Source organism: Uncinocarpus reesii, genomic scaffold, assembly GCF_000003515.1.
Source record: "Uncinocarpus reesii 1704 scaffold_4 genomic scaffold, whole genome shotgun sequence".
Classification (NCBI taxonomy): domain Eukaryota; kingdom Fungi; phylum Ascomycota; class Eurotiomycetes; order Onygenales; family Onygenaceae; genus Uncinocarpus; species Uncinocarpus reesii.
In genome coordinates this window covers 1578370-1599824 of record NW_003052497.1, presented here as the reverse complement: position 1 = coordinate 1599824, position 21455 = coordinate 1578370, and the positions used below count along the sequence as shown (strand labels likewise).

Sequence of the window (21455 nt, the reverse complement as noted above, 5' to 3'; positions counted from 1 at the left end):
GGCTTTGGTGGTATTATAATGGCTAAACAGGCAAATGCATGTTGACAGATTTAGCTAAAGCGGCTGCATTTACGAAAGATAACCAGTTACTTGACATTTTTAAGTTGGTTCCTCGGTAGAAACTCCGAAGTGATAATTATATTTGTATATACATAGTATCTACTAAAACTCATTTCTACTCCTAATAAGTGCATCTACGGAGTACTGTAGCAACCCTAATCCGTAGGCCACTAGTTACGGAAGACAGAATCAGCACCATAAGCAGGATACGTTCAGGGCATCATCACAAGGAGCACAAGTCGCGGAACTCTACTGTCATTGACTATGAAGAGCTTTGATTAGGATCCAGTGTTTCCGTGGCTATAAGTAGCTCAGGGGGGAACGAACAGCACCACAGGATGTGAAAAACATCTCATCAACCCTGATCTCTTGCTTCACCGAATGTCTACCGCGACACATATGCCGGTACCCAACGCAAAAGTGGAAGATCCACTGGATGGAGGCAAGTTGGAAGATTTTCTATTTCATTAGGATTCGCTTTGAATGGCTAACTTGACGTAGTCGATTACAACCCAATTGACCACCTGAACGCAATATTCTCCCACCCTTCCACCCTCAGCGCCGTCCCCAAAACCTCTCAAATCCTCCGCGACTATCAAGATGGGCTTAGTCGGGATATCACAAAGCTCGTCGAGGCGCAGACGGCCTCAAATCAGGATAGCGTTGAGCGTATCCGAACCGCCAAAGCTGACATGGCCGAGCTCTTCAAGAAAATCGACGATGTGCGCGAACGGGCTCTAAAGACGGAACAGGCCATCACGGAAATGACGGCGGATATCAAGCAGTTAGATAATACGAAGAAGAACCTGACGCTATCGATGACGACGCTGAAGAGGTTACAAATGCTGACCACGGCATACGAGCAGCTCAAGGCGTTGAGCAAGTCGAGGCAATACAGGGATTGCGCGCAGTTGCTACAGGCGGTTATTCAATTGATGTCGCATTTCAAGTCGTATCGGTCTATCGACCAAATCGCTACTTTGAGCCGGAATGTAGCGGATATACAGAGGGAGTTGCTGGAGCAAGTTTGCGAGGATTTTGAACTCATATTTGCCAAAGGGGAAATTGCGCAGCGAAAGAATGTTCTATCGGAAGGGTGTTTGGTCATGGAAGCTCTAGGCGATGCGGCAAAAACAAGGCTCACCAACTGGTATTGCAACACTCAGCTCAGAGAGTATAGACAGGTGTTTAGAGGGAATGAAGAGGCGGGCTCCCTTGACAACATATCGCGGAGATATTCCTGGTTTAGGAGAATGCTGAAGACATACGATGAGGAACATGCGGTTATCTTTCCGACGTCTTGGAAAGTTGGCGAGACACTCACAAATGCCTTTTGCGAGGGGACTCGGGACGATTTTAAGGGGATTCTGTCTCGTTCGGTTCGAAGTGGACAAACCCTGGACGTTAATTTGCTTCTTTCTTGCCTACAGGAGACGCTTGACTTTGAACAGTCCCTCGATAAGCATTTTACCACTGCTTCCCGCGCTTCAATCGATACGTTCACTTCAAGTGAGTCGCCCGCCTTTTCCCAATCGATATCAGAAGCATTTACGCCGTATCTTGGTGTGTGGGTCGAGGCACAGGATAAACAGTTGGCCACGTTCATAACGAAGTATCGTCAGCAACCCGTGAAGCCGGATGATGAAGACTTCTCTCCACAGCTGGTTATTCATTCCTCTACTGATCTATTCACGTTCTATCGCCATTCCCTCGCACAGTGCGCGAAACTATCCACAGGGAATAGTTTGGCAGAGCTATCGAAGGTTTTTGCAAAGTACCTCGATCAATATGCTCAACAGGTCTTGCTGTACCATATTAGCGAGCGAGCAAGCGGTCAGACTCCGTCCAATACGCCATCGTTGGAGGAACTCATCATGGTATTGAACACAGCAGATTACTGTTACTCGACTTGCAGTCAGCTGGAAGAAAAGATCAAAGGTCGAGTGGACGAAAATTTCAAACAGACCATCGATTTACAAAGTCAAGCGGATTCATTCATGGGCATCGCGAGCGCTGTTGTCCGTACTTTGGTCCGAAAGGTGGAATTTGAACTAGAGCCGGCATGGAAAGAGATGCGGAATACAGCCTGGAATAAACTTGATAGTGTTGGCGACCAGAGTTCTTACCTTGAAATTCTTTTGGCGAAATGCAAGGCAAAATCCGAAGAGATTCTGTCCATGCTTCACAAGCAACAATACGCACGAACTTTTGCTGATCATCTCGTGGAGCATATTTCAAGCAGCTTCATTTCTAATATCTACCAATGCAGGCCGGTTTCCGAGACCGGCGCTGAACAGGTTCGAACAACACATTTTCACATGTCCCTTAGGAAAGCGAGTGCTAACTATCTCCCAGATGCTCCTTGATAGCTATTCACTTAAGAATGGACTGTCCAACCTTCTCGATCCTGCACCTGCTGGCTTTACCAAACGCCTCAACGCTACATTCCAGAAGATTGACACACTCTTGAAAACGCTACAAGTCCGAGCATCGCCTGCAGAAGCCCTTGTGCAGGCCTATCTCATCCACATTGCCGACAAGAACGATAACAACTTTCGCAAGCTACTTGACATCAAAGGGATCCGCGGCAAAATAGAGCAAAACCGTTTACTTGAACTATTTCAAATCCACAAAGCCTCTGATCGCTATGCTTCAAACCTCCTCGCGAGCAACCCGATAATCGCCCAACTACAACCACAGAGCTCAAGCGTCGCCCCACAGCCTGGGACCGCCGCACAAGGTTTGGGCTTAAGTAGCCTCGCAAACGCTCCAAGTTCGTCGCTAGGAGCTAGCACTCTCCAGACGAGGTTTGACGCGACAACATTTGGTTCGGCGCTGATATCCGCCGCCCGCGACGGGGTCGATAGGCTAGGTACTCCTGCCTTGGGAAATCTAGTTGTGAACCAAACGTCTCCCGGAACGAGCAATAGGATGGAAACTCTATCCCCAGCAGAGGCGGCTGCTGGGGGGGATGCAAGTGAAAGTGGTTTGGCGGCGGCAGGACTACATGCGACTAATCTAAATGAGAACCTGAAGAACATTGGGAAATTCTTCCGGAGGGATTTGGGTGGTTTGGGAGGGAGGTTCGGGAGGGGTGGGGATGAGGGCTCTCGTTGAATCCTTTCAACCTAGATAGTTTGACAGAGTTGCAACGACTTACGAAATTGTTTGGCAGTACGAATCTTGTACGGTGCTTATGTATGGATAAGGTCCAAGTTCATTTCAAAAGCCTTTACGCTGCACTATTCTTTGCTTATTCTAACCCTGAAGTAACAATAGCCCGACTTCTTGTGAATAGGGCTGCGATCTGACATGTTGAAAGGGCCTACAGGACCTTTTCTTTGGTTAGCCTATATTCTCAGAGAAGAACACATGGAAAGTACAAGCAAATATTAAAGCAGGCGTCATTAAAAAATTAGAGTGTTGTTGTTGCGTTTTGTTTGATCTTCAAAATGGAGCATCGAAGCTCTTCAGGGTTAAAAAATTTTAATCATTCGCCAGGAGAATGATCATCGCAAGGAAAAAAAGAAAAGTAGTGGCTTACCCATTAAGCAAAGGCTGGAGATCCTTTGGTCAGACGTAGAGCTTCAGTAAGTTGAAGGTGAAATGATGATTTTCAATTACGAGAAATAACAAAGCGTATTCTACATTGCTTTTCATAGATCTCGTGACAAGAAATTACCATTTTAGTCGAAAAGACCACCGAATCCTGCAATGGTATCGTCAGTAAAGGCTGGCACCGGAGCCTGTCGAAGGGTAAGTTCATACCTCCATCCTCATCACTCTCTTCTTCCTCCTCTTCTTCCTTATCAGCAGGCTTGTCCTCTTTTTTGGTCTCTGTGGGAGCGGAAACAGTAGTGGCATAGGCATCGGGGTTAGCAATGCGATCCTTGAGTTCTTCAATTTCGCTCCAGCTGTAATCAGTTTCCACAGCGATAGCCAAAGCCTTCTTGTAGCCGTTCACAAGTGAGTGCATGACGGAGGGCAATGTGGGGAAGTTGGTGGCCAAGGAGATAGTGGTAATGGTTCTAATGGCAGATTGGATAGTGGCAAGGAGCTGCTCTTCCTCAATGTCCAAAACTGCGGGGCTGAAGGTTTGTCCATCGTCGTAGATCTGAGCAACAGTCATACCGTACGTGAACGGAGAGATGTTCAGCAAGTTGAGAAGGGTGGCTTCGGAAGCACCGACTTTGGAGCCGGCTTCGACGAGCTTGAGATCGTTCGTAATTTCAATGGTACCACGAGCAATCTTGGTGGGAACACCCAAAGCCTGGAAGAAAGATGTCTTACCGGGTTCCATACCGGTGTTGCCGGCGGGGACCCAGACATCATCAGGAGCAACGGCACCAGCACGAGCGGGAGCAGCAATTCTGTTGGCCAGAATCTTGGTACGGATCTCCTTCAGGTCGGAATTGGTGAAGATGAAACCGACATTTCCTAAACCAAAGTGTTACTAGGTCGTCATGTCGAGGTGTACCAGGCTGAAAACACAAACCCTTGACGTGAGGCAACAACCGCTCATATTCTGGGTTATCGGCAATGAAACCCTTGAGCGCACGGCGAACCTGCATATCCAATTAGTACAAAACCGGAAAACCATGCAATGCAAATTCATACCATAGTGTTCTTCCCCATGAGCACAACGGCCTCGCCGCGAAGGCTCAAGCGGATTTCGTGCATCTGCTGAGAGCTGACATTGTCAACGGTGACAATGAAGATCGACTTGTGGTCATCAAGAAGGGTCTTGAGCTTCTCGAAGTAAGCAGTCTTGCTAGCTGAGCGGCCCCCCATGTCTCCTTGTTTGTGAAGATAGGATATTTAAGGGCAGCTGGAATTGATCTCTGTGGTGGTGTGAGTTGGGTGTTGTGTTGGTGATGCTGGACTGGAGTTGAATTGATTTTGCCCAAAATTCATCATTTGTTCCCTTGTGGCTTGGCGCCGCTCGCCTAACTAGGGCCGGCGGCTGCACCCACTCGCGCAGGCCCCGACAGCAGTCACGTGGTATCGCTCTGGCTGCGGAATTTGTCTGATGTGCGCCGGAGTGGGAGAGAAGGGCAAGCTTTCTGTCCTTTTCCCGTGTGAGGAATAAGGCATGATGAGTTTCCGATATCCAATTTCGCGCATTCGTTATTGCATGCGTGAGGAGCCAGTGCTCGTCGCAGTTGAGGGCCCAACAATAAAGGTCTTCCAAGCTCAGACTGGGCTGCAAGTATCAAGTTGGCCAATCCCCGCGGATGCGGATCCCAAATTATCCCCGGATGTCAAAGACCGCTCCAGTCCTCCTGAAAAAAGAAGGAGATTGTCCCCGCCAGCCGAGGAAACCGAGGAAGCCAAATCCGGGAAAAGCACAGCTGGCAGACCAGAGACGGGGAGTGCAGGGCGAGCATGGTCTACCATCCCAATTCTTACCGTTTCTCCAAGTGGAGATCATGTCATTGTTGTAACGGGAGAAGACAAATGCTTACGAGTTTTGGAACTGAAGCCTGATGGAACACTCACCCAATTATCAGAACGGTAAGCGCTGCGGAATGGCGTCAACGTTCAGGTATATTGAACGAACTTGCTGACAAAATCACTCAGGTTTATGCCGAAGCGCCCTTGCGCACTTGCAGTAACACCAGATAATACCACCATCCTATGTGGAGACAAGTTTGGGGATGTTTATTCTCTACCAATACTCCCAAGGGAAGAAGTGACGTTGCCATTGAGGAAAGGCGCAGAAGCTTCGAAACCTTTCCAGCCGTCTGCTTCCAAACTTACTGTTCATACGCAAAAGAATCTCAGGGCACTTGAGCAGCAGCTCCGCAACCCTCGTGCGGCGCAGGAGAAGTCAGAGCCTTCATTCGAGCACACGCTTTTGCTTGGACATGTATCGATGCTGAGTGATATGATTCTTACACCTCCTTCAACTGACGCCACCGCTGGCCCTCGCCAATACTTAATAACGTCGGATCGTGACGAACATATCCGCGTCTCTCGAAGCCTTCCTCAAACGCATGTCATCCATGGTTACTGTTTAGGGCACACATCATTTGTGAGCAAGCTGTGCATTCCATCTTGGATCCCCAAAATTTTGATATCAGGTGGAGGCGATGACTTCTTATTCTGTTGGGATTGGCTGGAAGGCCGCCTCCTACACAAGGTTCCACTGGGACTCGGCTCCAATAACCCGAACAGCGAGGAGAATAGCCCACAGCCCTCTGATACAGGGAGGATAACTGTCTCGGGTATCTGTGCGGTTCCTTTTGCTGGTGGGCTAAGCGCGCATACTCCAGGAGCCATTCTAGTTGCCTTGGAAGGGTAAGCACCCTTCATATAAGCACCATTCCAGTACTGAACTAATATTGATAATCGTAGCGTTTCAAAGCTCTTAACGTTTAGCGTTAGCATGGATGGGATACTGACCCCTTCTAACGCAATTGAATTGTCTGGGAATGCCCTCGATGTCACAGCTGCGGATGATAGTGGTAAAGTTTATGTTTCAGTCGATAACATCCACAAACAAGGCTCGACCAAGGAGTTGAGAGATTCGGCCATGGGGTCTAAATTAGTACAGTGCTTTACCGCCACCAATCACGGTGCGCTAGCCTGGGAAGAGGCGGATGATCCCATAACGGACGCGATCAATAATCGCGACACTCTCGGATCCCATTGCCAACCCAAATACTAAAAAAGGAATTACAGGGCTTTATCTGAATCTCTCTACGGAGTTGGGGAACTTGAGAAAATGGGGCCGAGCGGAGACAAGATAAAATGGAAAAGAAAATTTTTGGCTACACTAGAAATAGCTATTAGAAACATCTACAACCAAAACTTATATAAAACGAACGGATAATCAAGTTAAGAGCTTACCCACATGGTCTGTAGCAGCTGATATCGTTCTTCCGTTTTTAACTCTCGGTCATGATTCCGCTCCAGGCGGGGCGGTAGTTAGTTAGTCCCTGCGCATTAACTAGTTAGTTAGGCTCGGATTTTGGGGTGCTTCAAACCACCCCCACCACCGAGCTCCAAGTCAACGATCAATCACACCAGGAACCATGTCAAATCAATTCGAACCGTTGAAGAACGATCTTCTTCTAAGAGCTGCTAAGGGTATGCGAAATCATTCAATGGTATATAAACGTCGCTAACGTTCTATAGGGGAGAGAGTTGAAAGGCCGCCTATATGGATTATGCGACAAGGTAAATTATCCCATTCTTCTTGCTCTAGAACTGCACAGCATGTATACTCACTGCGCCTCTCTGTTCCAGCTGGAAGGTACCTTCCCGAGTACCATGAAGCGAAAGGCTCCCGCGATTTCTTCGAATGCTGTCGTGATCCCGAGGTCGCATCGACCTTGACTCTCCAGCCCATTGAACGGTATGCGGGCCTCATCGACGCCGCGATTATCTTCTCGGATATTCTCGTTATCCCGCAAGCCATGGGTATGACTGTCGAAATGATAGACAAAAAGGGCCCCAGCTTCCCGGAACCATTGCAGTCGCCTGACGATGGACAATACGAGAAAGTGATGGCGAAGGAAGTGGATGTCAAAGCAGAGCTGGACTACGTCTATAAAGCTATCACACTCACAAGGCAGAAATTGAAGGGTAGGGTTCCGCTGATTGGATTTTGCGGGGCACCGTGGACGCTACTGTGCTATATGGTGGAAGGGGGGGGCAGCAAGATGTTCATCCAGTCGAAAACGTGGCTGTACAAGTATCCCGAGGCGTCGAAGGCGTTGCTGCAGAAGATTGCTGAGATCTGTGTGGAGTATCTCGCGTTGCAAGTGGCAGCTGGAGCGCAATTAGTGCAAGTTTTTGATTCCTGGGCTGGAGAACTGTCACCCGCCTCGTTTTCTGAATTCGCTCTCCCTTATCTGCGGTATATCGCGACAAACCTACCGAAGAGAACATCCGAACTTGGATATGAGCCTGCCCCGATGACCGTGTTCGCTAAGGGTGCGTGGTACGCGTTGGATGACTTGTGTCAGTCCGGATATAACGTTGTGGGCCTTGATTGGCTCCATGATCCTGCGCAAGCAGCCCGGATTGCAAATGGAAGAGTCACCCTCCAAGGAAATGCAGACCCTGGATGTTTATATGGCTCTAAAGAAGCTATCACTGCCGTGGTTGAGAACATGGTTGCGGGATTCTGGGGTGGGAAACAACGGTGGATAGTGAACCTGGGACATGGTGAGTGCTATGCATGAAAAGAGAGTCCGTATGACCGCTCCGGCTAATTGATCTAGGTGTCACTCCATTTGTCGATCCAGAAAAGCTGAAATTCTTCTTCCAAGAGGTCCACCGTCTAACTGCTTCTTCCTGAGAGGGCTGTCACGAAATGGCCCATCCAGTCTATTCGGATTCTATAGAAAGACATAGCGCTCAAAATCCATAATTCTGTACTCCGTACGCAATCCCACCTCTGAATAAAATGGCAGAAGTTGAAAAGGCTATTTGTCGGAACTTGATGTAGTCCGTCCTTGGTCCAGCTAGCTTGCTACTAGGCAAGTTGATGCAGGCAATTATTTCAGGATCGGACCATAGGAATGCATTCACTAGCCACTGGCAATTCACTGCAAAAGCACATTGACTGCTCACCCTTGTAAACAACTTGCACGTACCTCGGTGGACGAGGAGTTAATCTGCTTATGTCATCATCGATGGGCTTAAACGGAGATAAAAATAGCTTGGCGGCCACTCCAGAAGCGCGTCTGGTTTGAGATGGCGAAATCCCCACCACGAATCAGGGGCAACACATGAAAATTCTCCGTTGCGCTTTGAAGCAAGTAGTTCCCAAGGCCATATTATATTGCGAAAAACAAAGCGGAAAGACGCAGAGTCATACTCCAGCGCAAGCTCGAATCCCGTCGAAGCCCCGGTCACATGCAGGCGGGCTCTTTGAGGCACTCGTCCAGGCAGCGAAAGAGATCGAAAGTGCGCGAGGCAGATGGAAGCGTTCAGAAGCCCAAGGAAGTCTAATACGCCATCGTGTCGAGCCGTGTCTAACCCGGTTTGGAAAGGCGGTATTGTAACTGTATTGTCATATCTTTGAGTGTTGACTTGTGGATGGAGCAAAAGGCAAAGGATTGTGAACAATTCTTAGAGGCTGCTCATTGCAAAAAAAGTCTCAAATGAGCTTTCTCACTATCACAGTTGCTTGGAATTCCCTAAAAGTTAGGGTAGCTTGCCCATTTCACCAAGGAAGCCTTCAATAACAAAGTGATAAATTCTGCTTGATTCTCAATGCGAATGGCGATGTAAAATTACAGTCCGTTACACAAGGGAAAACGTCAGACCCTGACCACGGAAACCGAAAGAGGCTTTTTTCCATTACCAACCACAGGATACTTTTTTTCAGGTCCAGATTTCCCAGAGCATCCGTCCCTCTTCGATATCTTCCGCTTGGATCAAGCAACATCAACATCCTCTCTTTCGCATCGCGTTTCGTCAGAAGACAGTGTTGGCGAGTATCTCAAGGAAGCGAAGAGGCTATTCTGTGACTATCGCTCTGAGATCCTCTTTATACAACCCAACTGCGATTCGACTACAGCACCCAAGTCATCCCTGCAATCATTCTCTTCACTTCCCCTCCTCCCTCTTTCTTTTGAATTTGATTTCTCGCCATAGGTTTTTACCAAAATGGTGAAAGAAACCAAGTACTACGAAATCCTAGGGGTGGGTGACTGCATCCAAAGGATTCTTCTTCCACGATATGGCATCACTAACATTTCAACTACAGGTTTCAGTCAATGCTACAGAAGCGGAGTTGAAGACTGCCTACAAAAAGGGTGCTTTGAAACATCATCCGGGTATGTCAAGCACGCGTCAATAACAAAAGTTGAAAACGTAGTCTAGTGCTAACTATCTCGTGAAGACAAGAACGCACACAACCCCGAAGCCGCCGAAAAGTTCAAGGATTTATCACACGCGTACGAGATCTTGTCGGACCCACAGAAGCGCGAGCTGTATGATCAATATGGCGAAGAAGGGTTAGAACAAGGCGGCGCTGCGGGCGGCATGAAAGCAGAGGATCTTTTCGCTCAGTTCTTTGGCGGTGGCGGAGGCTTTGGCGGCATGTTCGGTGGTGGAATGAGAGATACCGGCCCGAAGAAAGCAAGAACCATTCACCACGTCCACAAAGTTTCCCTAGAAGACATCTACCGCGGCAAGGTCTCCAAATTAGCCCTCCAGAAATCTGTCATCTGTCCAGGATGCGAGGGACGAGGAGGAAAAGAAGGTGCAGTAAAGCAGTGCCATGGCTGTAATGGTACCGGTATGAAGATCATGATGCGCCAGATGGGACCGATGATCCAGCGTTTCCAGAGTGTGTGCTCAGACTGCAATGGTGAAGGAGAAATGATTCGGGATAAAGACCGTTGCAAGCGCTGCAGTGGCAAGAAAACTATTGTTGAGAGGAAAGTTCTTCATGTTCACGTTGACCGAGGTGTCAAGAACGGCCACAGAATCGATTTCCGCGGGGAGGGCGACCAAGTGCCAGGAGCATTGCCTGGTGACGTAGTATTCGAAATCGAGCAAAAGCCGCACCCGCGATTCCAACGAAAAGACGATGATTTGTTTTACCAAGCTGACATCGACCTCCTCACCGCGCTCGCTGGAGGCACTATCAATGTTGAGCATCTTGACGACCGATGGCTGTCTATTAATATTGCACCTGGCGAGCCCATCACACCTGGTATGTATTTTGATGCCATCCCAATTTTCTCCACCATAGGTCGACTAACGCTGTAATAGGTGCCATCAAGGTTGTCAAGGGCCAAGGCATGCCTTCTTACCGCCATCATGACTTTGGAAATCTTTATATCCAATTCAACGTGAAATTCCCAAAGTCAGAGGACCTTCGAAATCTGGACCTGCTCGAACAAGTTCTACCACCGCGTCTCGAGCAACAACAAACTCCATCAGATTCCATGGTAGAAGACTTCGAACTGGAAGATGTCGACGAGAGCTCCCAGGCCCGTGCGCATGGCGCGGCAGGATATGACGACGAAGACGACGATGGCGTGCCACCCGGCGCAGAACGAATGCAGTGCGCATCACAATAAAAACATTTCGTATAATGAGGAACCTTGCATAGCGTGTTGTATGAAACAAAGGCAGAGAGTTTTAATCTTTTATTAGACTCTTGGGCGAAGGAATATCGGCGACGGTGTTGACACTAGAATCGCTTCCTTTTCCCTCTATGGTTCCATCTTCAAAAAGGCAGCATTTTTTCAACTCCGGAAACTCGAGGCATGGGATACAGGTGTTTGGAAGGACATTTTTTCTTCCCGACGCTGGATGTGAACGACATGAAGGCGGTGTCTTTTACTACTTAATATTCCTGGCATGCTTGTTCGCTTCTCTTTTCTCTCTGCATTGATCGCTCATCAAAGTTGTTCTCTATTTTTCCCTTCTATTTTTTGCTCCTTTTTTGCTTTTGCTATCAACTTCCTCTTCGAGTTTTGCTGAGCCTCACTTTGTACAGTGCCGTCCAGAAATCCATTAGTCAGATTTTAGATTATCAGCCGCTGGTGAACGACTTTCTTCTTTCATGCTCGTGTGTCGTTTTCATCTCTTAAATTATTTGCGGAGTATTATCCTTCAGTATCATTTTAACTATGAAGACTAAGTTACGTGCTTATAGAGTCCCATGTGTATCAAAATTGCCTTCCAAACCAACAACCAACTGCTATAGACGAGGCTCAAGATCTGCCCGTGGGAGCAGCAAATCAGACCTGTTGAAATATGTATGATATTATCACAGTCAGCCCCAGGCAAAGATCAAAATAGCCAGGACTCAGTGACGAACCTCAAACCAAACCCGGCAAGCCGCAAGCGTAGGCCACGGGTGAGAACTCTCACTATGCACTCAAGGATAGAACGCAGACTGTGAAGCCTGACCAGGACACTGCCATCACCAGCTAGACTTGCAGCCTTTTTATGTCTGCTGTGAAGAGATATTAATTCTCCCAATGAGCTCCATCATCAAAAGCAAATCTGGAGGTATTTATGCATTGAGTATCTAGTCTAATCAATGGAGTTTCTGTAGAGACATACAGTTTTCCACCTGTCTGCCTGGTGCGCGCAGGTCGTGTAGACACCACCATATGGTGTGCCAGATTTGCAGAGAGAGCTTCCCACAGCCCAAGTAGCAAGGGCACTATGAAGTTACTAACTGATTCTCTCCTGTGTCTGCGGTGGCTAGGAAGGCATCTTATAGAAGGTTTTTCATTGTGGGCTCCGCGCCCGTTTACATCTCATAAATGATACCAGAAGGCAGTCATGGCCTTGGAGATTCTCCTATCAACTCTTTTCCCAGGCTTGGGGGGGAAGAAACAGGTAGGGTTCAGACACAATGGCTATGGATGTGCATAAGAGTATCTAATGAGGAGTATAGTAGTAATAAGAATTCCCACCCCCCAGTTTGGCTATAAGTTGCAGAATGCGGGGGTCAAAATGCCAGCATATCATTTTGCCACCAGTGATTCTTCATTAGAACTAAATTAACCAAGCCCTTGCAAAGGGAGACGGGACGATAACTATCTGTCTGCTAATTATCTGCTGTCCCGGAGTCTCCGTAAAATTAATGAAATTTTGAACACCGAGAACAACCACCGCTTTTAAGCGTGTCCCACTCGACAACAATCCCACGGTGCACATCTATCTCCTTTGAGGCTATCAATTGTAGTAGTAGGTTCTTACTCCATGATCAAAGTCCACGTCTGTTTAAGCAATTGCCAAGCTTGTGTCACCTCCTGGCGGCTGGCCCGCTTGAGCTGTGTTTGCCATGGACTCCCCTTCCCTCCAGGGTTCGCACAGGCTTGACTATCTGTGTGCGTGCAGATGTGAGCTGCGAGTCGCACAAACGATGTCTAGTCTCCCGATGGATGAGGAGACGTCCTGGACCAAGAGAACGCGCACGTTTGGCTAGGGTGTTCATGCTGTACTTCATTTTTCTTGTTCTCTTTTCCAGCTAGAGTGCTCTTTTTTTTTTCTTTCTTTTTCATTTATATTTCTTCGCCGGATATGGCCAACTCCCCATGCATGGGGGGTTGTCGAGAATTGTAATCTTCGGCTCCCTGCGTTCGCCCGCAGCGTTCGAGATGCCATCCCACAAAGCCATCCAGAAGATTTGATTGGGTCCTCACTGACGTCGTCCTCCATTCCTCTTTTGGCTGTTTCTTTGCTTCTGCCATGTCCTCCGCCGCGCGACAGTGTTTCTGCTGTGTCTCACATTGCGGGATTTAATGGCCTCTTGCGGCCTTGGTGCGCTGCGGATTTGTCTGGACGAGTCGTGAGACGCTGTGCCTGGTGGTGAGGGCGGTGTATGGGGTGAGGAGAGGAGTCTCAGGCGGAGAAGGGGAAAGAACGGATCTGAGGAACTCTGTGATGACTTTCTCCGGAACCCTTGCCTAGGACAGCATGAGAGAGAAGAAGAGCAGGAATTGGAATTGGATAGGGCGGTTGCAGCGCCAATTCTCGGCCTGGATCCCATCTTTCTGTAAACCGGAAAATCAACAAGTTAGCATAATCAAGATAGTCAGTATCGGTCATCACTGGCAGTCTCTTTTGGGAAAGGTCGGTCGTGCAGAGAGCCAGATTTTGCCCCTCTAGCACTGCCCTGTTACTCAAGATTCAGAAAGGGGCTGTCTGGAAGCTCAATTTGGGAGTATGGCCCTTTTTGTTCCCCAAGATGACAAGCCGAAGGAGCCGACTTTAGGCGGACCGCGGAGATCTAGTCCCTTGCTGTTGCACGATCAGGATTAGGGAGCACGTCATTATTGGATTACCCAACATGGCAAGCTGTGTCCTTTGTTTTCATTTCTTTCACAGTTGTGAGCACTTTTTCGGCTGCTCGTGCTTCAATAGAGGTCAAATGAGTTGGGTTGCATGAGCGTTGGAGGAATTTTGTCTGGCAAAAGGAGTGCAGATGACGCTGTGTAGCGATGGTAGTCCGGACTGACCTGCTTTGTACCAGGCGCTTTGGAGGAACAAAAGGTTTCTGTAATTACTTTAAATTGGAAGACAAACAAAAAAGCCAAAAGAATACAAAGAGGCAAAGATACAAGATGCAGATCGCTTTATTGAAGCCTCAATAGTTATGGCCAAAAGGTTTATGTGAAAGGCTTGGAATTGTTTGCGTGCGCTGCAGGCGGTTTACATTATATGTACGCTGTGTCCAGCATGGGGTGTTCCTTTGAAGCTCCGCCCTGCGCTTCAGTCAGCTGTATCCATTTTCACTGACACTATTAACCGGGGGTCCATCAAACACGGCTGTCCTACATCAAGCAGCGATTTGTGCTGCTCGAAGAGATTTTTCCCGTCAGATAATTAAACACTGGGGATCGACGTCGTACGTCGGCATTCTAGGCTTTGGCACACTCATAATAAGAGGCAATCATAGCTTCCCGATTCTCAGCGGTTCGACACGCGGACGAGTGAGTCGATATCCGCTTTTTCTTGTTTAACTGTCTCTCCTATACGAAGAGAAATACGATCCGAGATGTGACGGGTTTCCGCTTGTTGCCGTTGGGGCGAGATGCGGCTCTGGGCAAAAGTGATAAGCCGGCTGATATAGGGTCAGACACACAACTTGTTTCGTTGGCAAAACTGGACCGAACACATGGAACAAAGGAGGAGAGAAACAGCGACTGGTCGTAGGGCTGTAACCCTGGCCCAAGAGATTGGGGAGAGAACGTGGTTCTGGAGGAAGCTCCCCGTTTCTGGCTAGTGGCAATCGCACCGATGAATGGAGGATCAGGTCGGACGCGAGGGTGAGACAGAAATGCTTGATCTTTGATAATCAGGCCGAATTCAAATGTTAGGGTCGACTATCACTGAGCACGTCCACAATCTGTTTTGCGAGTTGCCATGCGGTTCGCAGCCACACAGGCCTTTGCTGGGAGGTCATTGACCAGCTTCGTGCATGTGGCAAACCATGTGCCAGAAGCGTCAAGCAGCGGGCTTGGGGTTGAGCAGCATGTGTCAGAACCTGTCTGGTCAGGATTGGATACCACACGCCAAGTTGCGTTGAGAGGAGCAACGCAGAGAGGAAAGTGGTTGGTCGTAGAGGAGATAAGATCGTTACAGAGCGGAGCAACGATTTGTGCTATCTTCAAGATTTGAGTAATTTCGTGGAGCAATCTGCATGTACGTTTGGACTCGGACCCTGTCTCGCAGAGATGCCGTTTCGGCACAGAATGAGATCCGGGGCCAGCAAGGTAGTTGATTAACTGGTTCGGTCACTAGCCCGGGCTGCTCGACGAGCTATGTAACAACAGGCCAGTTAAACTCGCTGCAGGACGACCAGGGTCCAGGAGCGTGGAAAATGGCGGATTGATTCGGCCAAGACATCTCATTTCACCCTCTGAATCTGATACACCAGATAGACACGGTTCTCACAGTTGGAGATTGCACGAGAAGCGTTTACGATCGATCTGCTGCGGCAGCGGCGCTTATTTGAGATTGACAGCGAGAAGAAGCGTTCTCGGTATTCTTATTCTCCCTCAGCCTGGGCTGCTGGTGAGACTGAATCAAGAGGATTGGCACTCGGCTTCCCGCCTCGGCCTGAGCATCAAGAGCCACACCGGGTGAGCCAGACATGGATGAACTTTCGTCACGCCTGGAGCCAAGTCAAACCGGGCGGGTGTTAAAATTTGGGCCCCCATGATATCATCCAGGGTCAGCCTGATCGGTGCTCACGCCCAGAAGTCTTGGAGGGCGATCCCGAATCCTGGTCTTGTCCTGGGTCCCTGGAGAGCGTTGCTGGCTGGTTATCAACAGACTGGATGCAGTCCAATCGAGATGCCTGTTTACCCCAGACCGACTTCGTCCAGCCGATCGCGCCGAAGCATCTGTGCGGTGCATCCTGACCAGAGCATGCGACGGATGGAGATCGTTGAGGCATCGACGGCTTTGCGCTCCTCACCGTCTTGAAACGGGCGTTGTAGACTAGTTAGTGTGCTGCATGCTGAACCCAACCGGGACTCAACTGCGCGCTCGCTTCTTTGTTTCGCCTCGACGCGGCTGTCGATGACCTCACCCTGGATGTGCCGCACACACACACACCCTCATATACACAACACACACACTACGAGGTGAGCTGTGCGCTCCCCGTATTGTTGAGCTGAGCAAGGGCGTCCGGTTCAGCCATGTAGATTCCCCTGCCTGCAGTTGCACTGGACCGTGACAGGATCGGCGAGCTCGAGATCAAGATGCCTGGACGGAGCCCCCGGCCCACGTTTGTCGCCCGTGGTGAGCGAGCAGTGGATTCAGCTGCGGCCGGTTTCGATTTCCCTGAAGACGAGCAACTCTATATTGTCCATCCCGGCTGTTTTCTTTGAACGGGGCCCCTGCTGGCGAAAAATTGCACAGTGCTGGCTCCCGGTTCGCTGCCCACGGCCGATTGCGTGATCTTCACCGGCGTCTCCATCGCTTCTCGCATCCAAACCCTGCGACGCCTGGTTTCTTCAATACTCGCTATTAATTTTCAGGATCGACGTTTCGTCGTGTTTTCTGCTCGATCGATCAGACTTGCCTCGCTCCTCATTTCATTTCTCACTGCGTTTCTCCCGAGTTTCGACCACGCATCGAGCTCGCTCCCTCCACCGCCCAGCTACATATATCTATCGCAGCTCGCTCCTCCAGGAACACAACCTCTACTACTCCTCTCCCCGTTTGATCCCATCTCCTTGTCCCTCTGCTCTCTCCTCTCCTCCTCCTCCGCCACCGTCTCCCTTTTCCCCCTTCCTTTTTCTTGGCATTTTGTAACCAGCCTGCACATGATGATGGGGACGAACTAAACCACATCATCCGCGGAGATTTGAGCTTGGGCCCTTCTTGATTCACCTGGCCTGGTGTTGGGTTCTATCTGTTGGACCCCATTGATCGTATGCTGTGCGAGGAGAGACAACATTTGCAGACCGCACACCAGCTCGTTGTCCCGTGTCCCTTGTTCTAGCATTTGGTCATTCGGTCGGAAACCCGGCAGTTTGTATATCTGCGCGATATCATCGTTTATTTAAATCTGCCGGTATTCTGATAAGCTCTTTTCCTGTCTTCGACCGTTTTTTTTCCTCCCCCCCATCACACTACTGGACACTCCCTGCGACTATGTCTTCCTCGGAGTTGTCGATGTCGACAAAAGTCGGCCATGGACTCGCCAAGGTCCTTGGTATCAAGCTTGAGAAGCCTGACTATCCGGGCCCGGATCCAGTCACGCGTGGAGAGTCGACCTTCTCCACGGCAAGCGGCGACACCTTCGTCGAGCAGGAGCCTCGCAGCGTAGAGTTCCTCTCGGAGTGTGTTCCATCCGGCCGCCAGCTTCTCAGATTCGTGGTCAATCTGTTCCCGTTCCTTCGCTGGATCACCAGATACAATATCCAATGGCTTTTGGGTGATCTCGTTGCCGGTAAGTAGCTCCTCAACCGATTATCATTGATTTCAGGTACCCTAACAGACACCACAGGTATCACGGTCGGCGCAGTTGTCGTTCCCCAGGGCATGGCGTACGCAAAACTTGCAGGATTGCCTGTCCAATATGGCTTGTACTCGTCCTTTATGGGTGTCTTGGTCTACTGGTTTTTTGCGACTTCAAAGGATATCACCATCGGTGTATGTGCTCAGTTACTTTCTTCGCAACTACTTCACGGGTTTCTAACACTATCATAGCCTGTGGCCGTCGTGTCAACGCTCGTTGGCCATATCGTCGTCAGAGTCCGCGAGCAGAACCCGGAGCTGGAAGCCCACGCCGTTGCTTCTGCATTTGGTGTGATTTGCGGAGCTGTCGTCACATTCATCGGTCTCATTAAATGCGGCTGGATTGTTGATTTCATTCCCTTGACCGCAATCTCCGCCTTCATGACTGGCTCGGCTCTTAGTATTGCCTGGGGACAGGTTCCGGCCATGATGGGTATCACTGAGTTCAACAATCGAGACTCGACTTACAAGCTTATCATCAATACGTTGAAGTACTTGGGCCATACTCGGATTGATGCTGCCATGGGGCTTTCGGCTTTATTCGTTCTCTATTTGGCCCGCTGGGGCTGCAACTATTGCGCTCGGAAATATCCTGCTCGCGCCAAAGTGTGGTTCTTCCTTGCCACGCTTCGCACCGTTATTGTGATTCTGCTCTACACTGGGATCAGTGCGGGTGTCAACCTTAGCCGCCGTGACAACCCCCGCTTTGCAATCTTGGGAACTGTCCCTAGAGGTATGTATACTTTGTCTTTGGCTGGGGAATGGCTGAGTGCTAATTTGCATTTGTAGGATTCCAAAGTGCTGCTATTCCCAAGGTTAACATGACGATTCTCCAGACCTTTGTCGGAGACATTCCTGCTGGTGTTATTGTTCTCCTCCTTGAACATATCGCCATCTCGAAGTCTTTTGGCCGAATCAACAACTATACCATTGATCCCTCTCAGGAACTCATCGGTATTGGTGTGACCAACCTTCTCGGACCATTCCTTGGGGGCTATCCTGCGACTGGTTCCTTCTCCAGAACTGCAATTCAATCCAAAGCTGGTGTGCGGACGCCTTTTGCCGGTGTTATCACTGCTGCTGTTGTCTTACTTGCGATTTACGCCCTCCCACCGCTGTTCTTCTACATTCCTAGCTCGTCGCTCTCCGCTGTGATCATTCACGCCGTTGGTGATTTGATCACTCATCCAAACACGGTTTATCAATTCTGGAGGGTTTCGCCACTGGAAGTTATCATCTTCTTCGCCGGTGTCTTTGTCATGGTGTTCACAAACATTGAGAATGGAATTTACACCACCGTGTGCATGTCTTTGGCTATCCTTCTCTTCCGCCTTGTCAAGGCCCAGGGACAGTTCCTTGGCCGTGTGAAGGTCCACACCGTCATCGGGGACAAATTTGGAAATGAGAAGCAGGCATGGGGAGCAGACGCAGGCCCAAAAAGCTCTGCCTTCAGAAACATCTTCCTTCCGCTTGATCATGCTGACGGTTCCAACCCCGATGTCGATGTTGCACAGCCATATCCTGGTATCTTCATTTATCGGTTCACCGAAGGGTTCAACTATCCCAGCGCAAATCACTACCTGGATCACCTTGTGGCGACGATTTACAAGCAGACGAGGAGGACAAACCCGAATAGCTACGACAAACCTGGAGACAGGCCGTGGAATATGCCGGGGCCGCGCAGAGGCCAGTCGGAAGAGGACCGCTCCCACCTCCCAACCCTCAAGGCTGTAATCCTTGATTTCTCCGCCGTCAACCACGTCGATGTCACTTCAACGCAAAATCTCATCGACGTCCGGAACCAGCTTGATGTCTACGCCGCACCCCAAACCGTCCACTGGCATTTCGCACATGTGAACAACCGATGGGCGAAACGAGCACTCGCCTCTGCCGGATTTGGTTACCCCAGTCCGCCCGCCGACGCGGGTGCTTCTCGATTGAAGCCAATCTTCAGCGTTGCCAACCTCGAAAACACCACCCCCGGCAGCGCATACGCGGATTTCTTGGATCAAGAGCGCGGAACAGCCAGCAGGACCGACATCGAAGCGCCTGCTGTCGACAGTGCTAGCTCCACAATCCGCCGGGCCGATGGTGTTAATGGCGGCGACACGAGCAGCTCTGTGTCTGTCGTGGAGAAGGAAATGGTTACAACTACTGAGTATGTGAAGTCCAGGATGACGGTTGTGCAAGGATTGAATCGACCGTTATTCCACGTGGACTTGACCAGTGCGTTGCAGAGTGCGATCGCCAATGCTGGTAACTGATACGACCTGATGCCCTGTGCTTTTTCCTCTCTTGTTTTCTTGGGTCATACTGGTTTCTTAGAAAAAGAACGCTACATAAGACTTGGCGCTGGATGGATGTCTTTGGCTTCTCTTGTCCATATATTTGTGTTGCCCGCAACGGTCATCGGCCCTGATGTGCCGAGGTGGAAAGCGGTTTATTTCCTTTCGGCTACTTTTATGCGCGCCCCTTGGTTGGTCTTGAGACAACCATCTGTTTTTTGTTTGTTTCCACGGGCTTTTTGATTGTAACTTCATATACTATCCATGCCCCTGCACCAATACCCCCCCCATGTCGACACATGATGCGAGTACATAGATCAATATTTGCGGATGTTTCATAGACGATCACGGATTCTTGTTAGTCGTTTCAGGCGAGGCTTAACTCCAGACTATTACATATTGTATATTGCATCTTTTAGCTGTTGTGACCAAGACACCTTGACCTTCTCATTTCCAATGCATCGCAAATTATCACTGTAGCACAGCACAGCACAATGACAACACAGGTCTCATCCAGCTAGAACAATGTCGACTCGGTCATCACTATCCAGTTCCTTTTCAGAAACAATCAAACTTGAAACAAAACGTCTATCTGGCCCAAACTGTTGGGCATGCAATACTCAAAGACCCCAGATCTGTCATGTAGTTGCCCAAGAGGACCCTTAAGGGAGCTTTCTCTACCCTGTCTTGTTTTAAAAAGCATGCTTAACCAGCTTCTTTGTAAAGGTCTGGGAAAAAAAAGCTGGGCTATTCAACTTTTGCGTACAAGTCGGTGGCCAATGCAATTCCCTTATGTCTTTCATACCATGTTGAGTTTGATCTTGGCCATCGATCCTGGATACATCTTGGTCCCCTTGAATCCTTGACACACTTTCAGGCGTTCGCAGGCTTGAGTTTAGGAGTGATCTTGCGGGGGCAAGGGGGGTTGGTCTCTGCAGCCCTACAAGTTAAGGACTGCTAAGCGGCACTGAAGGCTTGGGAGAGGCCCCTATACTGAAGGACCAAAACATATGGCGGCGACCTCCATAGATGTAATTATTTCTCACGGTTACAAAAAGCCAGATGTTCATGGTATGCTATATCCTCGCCATCATCGTACGGAATTGATTCAACGTCTGGTGCTGTTCCTGTTAGTGTGATATCAAGTAACTAGGCAAGAAGATTAAACAACAGAACATACAGAGCTCAATCTTCTGTTGTTTTGAATACTCCATCAACTCATCATGAGAGAATGTAAAAAGCTTCTCGAATTCAACAAGATGCTTGGTTTGAGCAGGATTGTCATCTTGTTTTCTGCTGCTGGACTCTGTTTGGGTATCTGCAGACTTGAGCGTGATCTGATCTTTAGATCTGCTTGTAGGTTTTGAAGTGTTCATGATGGTCAGAGGGTTTGACTGTTAATACATATTAATGAAGAACCAGAAAAAGGACTATGTTGAAGAGATGTAATGGTTGAGCTTTTCATTTTTGATATAACTAGGTAGTTATGACACATGTGGGGAAGAGTGTCATCATTCTGTCATCATTGACTGTGGAACACTAATGGTGACATCACTGAACTGTTTTCTTTTATAAATGATGAAAATGAGCAATCAGTCCTCTGTAAGTCATTTCCTGCAGTCTCACAATGATGGATGACCTGAAGCT

At 49.1% G+C, this 21455-nt stretch overlaps 8 protein-coding genes across 8 annotated transcripts; 5 read left to right on the top strand and 3 right to left on the bottom strand.

The window, feature by feature from the left end:
- Nucleotides 1-752: 752 nt before the first annotated feature.
- UREG_06666 (uncharacterized protein) lies at nt 753-3177 on the top strand (the record flags this gene model as incomplete). Its single annotated transcript, XM_002583653.1, has 3 exons — nt 753-1244; nt 1491-2357; nt 2416-3177. The coding sequence occupies 3 exons, from the start codon at nt 753-755 to the stop codon at nt 3175-3177; spliced, it is 2121 nt and encodes a 706-aa protein (XP_002583699.1).
- Nucleotides 3178-3746: 569 nt separating this feature from the next.
- On the bottom strand, nt 3747-4851 carry UREG_06665 (60S acidic ribosomal protein P0; the record flags this gene model as incomplete). The annotated part of the gene is made up of 4 exons (XM_002583652.1): nt 3747-3769; nt 3829-4497; nt 4556-4625; nt 4678-4851. 4 exons carry the CDS (start codon nt 4849-4851, stop codon nt 3747-3749), a joined length of 936 nt encoding a protein of 311 aa, XP_002583698.1.
- A 343-nt stretch (nt 4852-5194) lies between these two features.
- On the top strand, nt 5195-6730 carry UREG_06664 (uncharacterized protein; the record flags this gene model as incomplete). The annotated part of the gene is made up of 3 exons (XM_002583651.1): nt 5195-5574; nt 5641-6360; nt 6418-6730. 3 exons carry the CDS (start codon nt 5195-5197, stop codon nt 6728-6730), a joined length of 1413 nt encoding a protein of 470 aa, XP_002583697.1.
- Nucleotides 6731-7097: 367 nt separating this feature from the next.
- Nucleotides 7098-8368, top strand: UREG_06663 (uroporphyrinogen decarboxylase; the record flags this gene model as incomplete). The annotated part of the gene is made up of 4 exons (XM_002583650.1): nt 7098-7152; nt 7201-7242; nt 7312-8235; nt 8292-8368. 4 exons carry the CDS (start codon nt 7098-7100, stop codon nt 8366-8368), a joined length of 1098 nt encoding a protein of 365 aa, XP_002583696.1.
- A 1316-nt stretch (nt 8369-9684) lies between these two features.
- UREG_06662 (uncharacterized protein) lies at nt 9685-11108 on the top strand (the record flags this gene model as incomplete). The annotated part of the gene is made up of 4 exons (XM_002583649.1): nt 9685-9720; nt 9785-9854; nt 9920-10738; nt 10798-11108. The coding sequence occupies 4 exons, from the start codon at nt 9685-9687 to the stop codon at nt 11106-11108; spliced, it is 1236 nt and encodes a 411-aa protein (XP_002583695.1).
- Nucleotides 11109-13052: 1944 nt separating this feature from the next.
- Nucleotides 13053-13241, bottom strand: UREG_06661 (uncharacterized protein; the record flags this gene model as incomplete). The annotated part of the gene is made up of 1 exon (XM_002583648.1): nt 13053-13241. The coding sequence occupies one exon, from the start codon at nt 13239-13241 to the stop codon at nt 13053-13055; it is 189 nt and encodes a 62-aa protein (XP_002583694.1).
- A 3916-nt stretch (nt 13242-17157) lies between these two features.
- UREG_06660 (sulfate permease II) lies at nt 17158-19787 on the top strand (the record flags this gene model as incomplete). The annotated part of the gene is made up of 4 exons (XM_002583647.1): nt 17158-17455; nt 17513-17658; nt 17716-18256; nt 18313-19787. 4 exons carry the CDS (start codon nt 17158-17160, stop codon nt 19785-19787), a joined length of 2460 nt encoding a protein of 819 aa, XP_002583693.1.
- A 1056-nt stretch (nt 19788-20843) lies between these two features.
- Nucleotides 20844-21184, bottom strand: UREG_06659 (uncharacterized protein; the record flags this gene model as incomplete). Its single annotated transcript, XM_002583646.1, has 2 exons — nt 20844-20929; nt 20989-21184. 2 exons carry the CDS (start codon nt 21182-21184, stop codon nt 20844-20846), a joined length of 282 nt encoding a protein of 93 aa, XP_002583692.1.
- Nucleotides 21185-21455: the final 271 nt, after the last annotated feature.